This window comes from Ochotona princeps, chromosome 22 (genome assembly GCF_030435755.1).
Source record: "Ochotona princeps isolate mOchPri1 chromosome 22, mOchPri1.hap1, whole genome shotgun sequence".
NCBI lineage: Eukaryota > Metazoa > Chordata > Mammalia > Lagomorpha > Ochotonidae > Ochotona > Ochotona princeps.
Window position 1 is genome coordinate 39,580,636 of NC_080853.1, and position 6,000 is coordinate 39,586,635.

Consider the following 6,000-nt stretch of genomic DNA (forward strand, 5'->3'; position numbering starts at 1 on the left):
GCTTAATTCCTTGCCTTGAAGGCACCAGGATCCCATATGGGCGCCAGTTCTAATCCCAGCAGCTCCACTTCCCATCCAGCTCCCTGCTTGTGGCCTGGGAAAGCAGGAGAGGATGGCCCAAATCTTTGGGACTCTGCACCCGCGTGGGAGACCCAGAAGAGGTTCCTGGATCCTGACTTCATGTCAGCATAGCACCGGCCCATTGCGGCTCACTTGGGGAGTGAATCATCGGACGGAAGATCTTCCTCTCTGTCTCTCCTCTATGTATATCCGCCTTTCCAATAATAATAAATCTTTAAAAAAATATTTCCAACATTCTATTATTTCTTGTTGGAATAAGAAAACTGAATTATATTATTGCTTTATATGATTTTTAAATATCAGAAAGTTTGAGAAAAACATTCATAAATTATTAAAGATTTCCTCATTATCATGTGCAACATTAAAGATGTGTCTTCTTCATCTACCATGTTATTTAGTTTAAATGTTTATATTTGCAGATTACATAGTGAACTCATTTTATAATTGTTTCAGAAAATCTAACACAGAATACTAAGGAAATTGTAGCTTCAAATTGCAAAAAATAATATAAAGCAATTTTTTTGTTTACTCTATGTTGATATGCATATTGTAAATAAAGCAACATCTATAGAAAATGCAAATTGAACTCAGAAGAATTACATTCACCTTACTATTACAGATACTGAGTTAATATTTTGGCTCAGTATTAATATGATTATTTGTTATAATTCATTGGAAAAGCAGAGTGGCAATGCCAGGGACAAACCTAGAGTGATGTCTTTTATTGTAGGTGCTTTGTAACAAAGCCTTCAATAGTTCATTGCAATCTTTAGAGAAAGTGACCTTTGAGAATAGTAAGGGATATCCTGTTGTAGTATTGGATTTGCAAAAGCAATACAGGACAAAATATTTTTATTCTGCAGCTACTCTATAATGTTGTATAGATCGTAATTAAATTGCATTCATAAAAGTTACAAATTAAATATTTAGAAAATGTACTGTCAGTGTTTCCATTTAGTGATCCAGAATTGAGGAGACATACTGTTACAGGTGTTGGTGTCAATTGAAGATGTGGCTGTGGACTTTACCCAGGAAGAATGGCAGACAATGGACAATACTCAGCGGACTTTGTACAGAGATGTGATGCTTGAGACCTATCACAATCTGCTGTCTGTGGGTGAGTGAAACTCTGTGATGCCCAAACAGAATATTTCTGTGTAGATGACAAATGAAAGTTGAGTTTACAAAGTTTAGTAGTTGTTAGGGCTAGTAGTAACTTTGCAAAGTCTACAACATTCTCCATTAACAGGGTACTGCATGGCAAAGCCTGATGTGGTCTTCAAGTTGGAGCAAGAATCAGCACCATGGACAGTGGAGAAATCTGTCAACCAGGGACTTCCAGGTAGGTCAGCACATAGTAGGCAGGGACAGTAGTACTTCTCTCAATAAATGTTGACTGCAATTCTCTGATTTTTGTTTTTAAAGTTTCTTGCTAAAGAACAGCAGATGAGACACAGGCATTCTGCAGTCTCCATGTGTAGGTTTATTCTAGCAATGCCTTTCAAAATTTGCCAGCATGTAACTTTAAATCTAGAACTATGATGACAAGAACCATCTAGAACCATGATGACAAGCAATTGAGACGTCATTTGCCACCTTCCAAGTTACATTTTCATGAAGTTGTATTTGAAGCAGAGTAGCCAATACAAGACAAACTGGCATTGATAAATGATGTAAGATGCCCAAGCCTTAGTTTGAATTTCTGTGCCACATTTTCTGTCATACTATCCAACAAATTAAAATACATATTTCCAAGTGATTGAATTTTTAAAATTTAATGCACAATATAATGCTCATAAATGTCCACATATTACTAATATTAAAATCTGCTCTATCTAGAATGTCAACAAACCTCATTGGCTTTACTTGAGCCTTGGAAAAGAAACACTTAGATGTGATTCATGGATATGGTTACTCTTTTCCTCATTTCAGATTCCTACAGAAAAAATGAGTTACTAGGAGCTAATCAGAAAATTCAAGAAATAATCTTCAAGCAAGTTGTAATCACAAAAATTATGTAATAGCTGCAAAGAATAGCATTGCCACAAAAATGCTTACTATTAGCTCTGGCCATATTTAAAATATGATCTAAATGGGAAATTGTACAAAACAAAAATGAGAAATATTATTTCTGTTTCTTTTTTTTTTCATTTGCAGAGAAGTTTTATTTGCAAAGTGGCCAGGTGAATGTAGAAAGCAGAGGATTGAATAGCATTTCTTGAGAGAACCAGGAGATGGGGTGACTCTTGAATGGAGAGAGAGGAAAAGACACCACATTTTTTCAGAAGGGTCTTAGGTTTTTAAGTGTCCCTTGGATGTTCCTTGTCTGGACAGGAAACTGTGGGTATGACATTTCCCATCTGTATATTCTCAACAAGCCAGGAAATAGCTGCTACTGCACAACTCCAGATGTACCCCTGCCATTCTATGGCCGTTCAGGTCTTAGAGGTAGGAAGCCAGGTGTGTGATCAAAACGGGATGGAGAAAAAATAAAGAAACTGGTCTTTTCTCAATTTATCTAGGAAGTGCAAGGGGGGGTCATGCAAAGCACCAAATAGGTAATTTCAAAAGATTAATTCCAAGTGCATGGCGTGGTAGCCTAGTGGATAATTCCATCCCTTGCACATACTGCGATCCCATATTGGCATTGGTTCTCCTCCTGCTTCACCTATTTAACATCAATCTCCTTGCTTGTGGCCTGGAATGGCAGTTAAGGACAGCCCAAAACCTTGTGACCCTGCATCTGCGTGGATGACCTAGAAGAGGCTTCTGGCTCCTGACATTGTGTCAGCTGAGCTCCGGCCATTGCGGCCACTTCAGGAATGAGCCAGCACATCGAAGATCTTTTTCTGTCTCTCCTCATGTGTATATGTGACTTTCTAACAAAAACAAATCAGTCTTTTTTTAAGGATTTATTTATTTTTATTACAAAATCAGATATAAAGAGAGGAGGGACAGATAGTAAGATCTTCCATCCGATGATTCACTCCCCAAGTGAGCCGCAATGGCCGGTGCTGCGCCGATTCGAAGCCGGTAACCAGGAACCCCCTCCAGGTCTCCCACAAGGGTGCAGGCTCCCAAAGTTGTGGGCCATCCTCAACTGCTTTCCCAGGCCACAAGCAGGGAACTGGATGGGAAGTGGGGCTGCTGGGACTACAACCAGCGCCCATATGGGATCCTGGAACATTCAAGGCAAGGACTTTAGCCACTAGGCCACGCTGCCTGGCATATAAATCAGTCTTAACAAATAAAAAGTTCAAACCAAAGCAGAACACAAGTTGGTGCTAGGAGTATAACAATACTGAATCATGAGAAAGTAGCTCAGAACTTGGGTATAATGTCACATGGTTGGCATTCAAAATCTGCCAAGGAAGTTTCAAATTATACAAAAAGTGACCTTTTCCAGGAACTGGCAGTCCCCACCCCAAGTTTTCCAAACACAAGCACCCATAGCCTTGTTACCAGAATAGAAAAGCTCAAATAGGTAGTTGGTGATTATAACCTCTTACACCCTGAACTGCTGTGCTTACTGTCTCCACACTCTGAAAGTACAATGCATCTGAAGGTGTCGCCAGAGCTAGGCCGTCATAGTGGTGGTGTGAGTGAGTCGTTGAATGGGCCCATATTTATGCAGTCATGGGACACCAAGGGTCATTTTTATAGGTTCAGCCCACCTTGAAGAATGGCATACCAACATTATGCAGTGTTCTCTCTGCTGAGTTAGCCACATAGCTCTGGTCTAAGAATAAACGTCTTTTTCATATGCCATGTTGGGCACACCAGCAAATGTTATCAGGAATGCTCCATGGTTGATTTCTCTGTATACTATGGAAACAAAAGCAGAATTAGTTGTAGACAGAAGTTTTACCTGCTAAGTGACCAGTTGCACTTGCAAGGAGGTGGGGGCCAGAGAAGCACCTCACATGAGGGAGCCCAAAGATGAGGTGGTTCCCTCAAGGAAAGAGGGAGAGACAGCATAATGTGTTTGAATATATTTTTTTTCTATAGAGAGTCTAATGAAATGCCATTTGGGAAAAAGTGTGCTTCTAATGTCCCTGAGAACAGCCTCCAGAGTGGGAAAATTCTCACTCAGCAGAAGATGCCCATTTGTCAGCAGTCTTTTGAACACAATGGGAAAGAAAAAGCTTTCAACGCAAAGAAGAAATTCTTTATGTGTGAAGAAGTTTATACCAAAGAACCATGTAATAAACAACCTGTCAATGTGGGAGAGACACTTCAGGTTGAAAAGAAAATGTTCCACAACAATATTTATTTTGGAAAACATCAGCAAACACAATCAGGAGAGAAACCCCATGGTCATTTCAAGAGTGAGAAATGTCTTATGAATAAAACAGATGTCAAAGTAAATCAGATAAGCCAAACAGCAAAAAGTCACTATATATGTGGCTGCTGTATAAAATCTTTTAGCTGTGCATCCTGCATTTCCACCAAACAGAGAACTGACACAGGAGAAAATTTCTATATGTGCAATGAATATAAAGAACATGTTTACCAGAAGTCAGAACGGACAAGAGATCAGATCCTTCATGCTGGAGAGAGACCATATGAATGCAATGAACAGGGGAAAGCCTTTGACAAGCAATTATCTCTCATTACACCTAAGAGAATTTACATGAAGCGGAAAACATATGAATGTAGTGAGTGTGGAAAAGCCTTTACCAACCAGTCACATTTCATTAGACATCAGAGAATCCACACAGGGGAAAAACCTTATGAATGTAGCCAGTGTGGAAAAGCTTTTTCTCAGAAGTCATCCCTAATCATGCATCAGAGAATCCACACAGGGGAAAAACCTTATGAATGTAGCCAGTGTGGAAAAGCTTTTTCTCAGAAGTCAAACCTAATCATGCATCAGAGAATCCACACAGGGGAAAAACCTCATGAATGTAGTGAGTGTGGAAAAGCCTTTACCAACTTGTCAGATCTCATTGAACATCAGAGAATCCACACAAGGAGGAAACCTTATGAATGTAATGAGTGTGGAAAAGCTTTATCTCACAAGTCATCCCTAATCATGCATCAGAGAATTCACACAGGGAAAAAGCCTTATGAATGTAGCCAGTGTGGTAAAGTTTTTTCTCACAAGTCAAACCTAATCATGCATCAGAGAATTCACACAGGGGAAAAAACCTTATGAATGTAGCCAGTGTGGAAAAGCCTTTACCAACTTGTCAGCTCTTATTAGACATTAGAGAATTCACACAGGGGAAAAACCTTATGAATGTAACCAGTGTGGTAAAGCTTTTTCTCAGGAGTCACATCTAATCAGACATCAGAGATTCCACACAGGGGAGAAACCTTGTAAATATAGTGACTGTGGGTCTCAACACATCAGAAAATCCATACAAGGAAAGCTGTTATGAATGCAGTGAGTGTCCAAAAGCCTATTACAGTAAGTCACACCTCATTGGACATTAGGGAATGCATGCAGGATAAGAACCATATAGATGTAGTGAGTGGGGAAAATGCTATTGCAGGCAGTCAGGTTTCATTGCACATCAGAATTCACACAGAAAACATTATGAATGCAGATAGTGTGCAGACACCTTTTGGAAGTCGTCAGTTTTGATTAGACTCAGATGATTCACAAGGGAAAAAAGAAACATGAAAATAGTATGGAAATGCTGCTGGCTGGAGAATACTTAATCATGCACCAGAGAACCCACATGGGGGAAAAACTATGGATACACTGATGTGGAAAAGCCTTTACCTCCAGACAGGTCTCATTTTATATCAGCAAATTCACAAAGATGAAGTATAATGAATAATCAGTGTGGGAAATTGTTCATAGTATTAATTTCTGAACAAGTGTGGACAAATTCATACACAAACACATTTTGAGTGCAGCAAACTTCAGAAGTCCTTTAACAGCATATCCACAGAAATAAATATGACTGC

The 6,000-nt window shown here is 39.4% G+C and overlaps 1 protein-coding gene across 1 annotated transcript in view; it reads left to right on the top strand.

The window, feature by feature from the left end:
• LOC131483044 (zinc finger protein 84-like) overlaps positions 1-5,465 on the top strand; it is a 286,703-nt gene extending 281,238 nt beyond the window's left edge. The window contains 2 exon segments of the mRNA XM_058679911.1: positions 4,617-5,227; positions 5,229-5,465. Of these exon segments, the coding sequence (XP_058535894.1) occupies positions 4,617-5,227; positions 5,229-5,465 (848 nt within the window).
• The last annotated feature ends 535 nt before the right edge of the window (positions 5,466-6,000 follow it).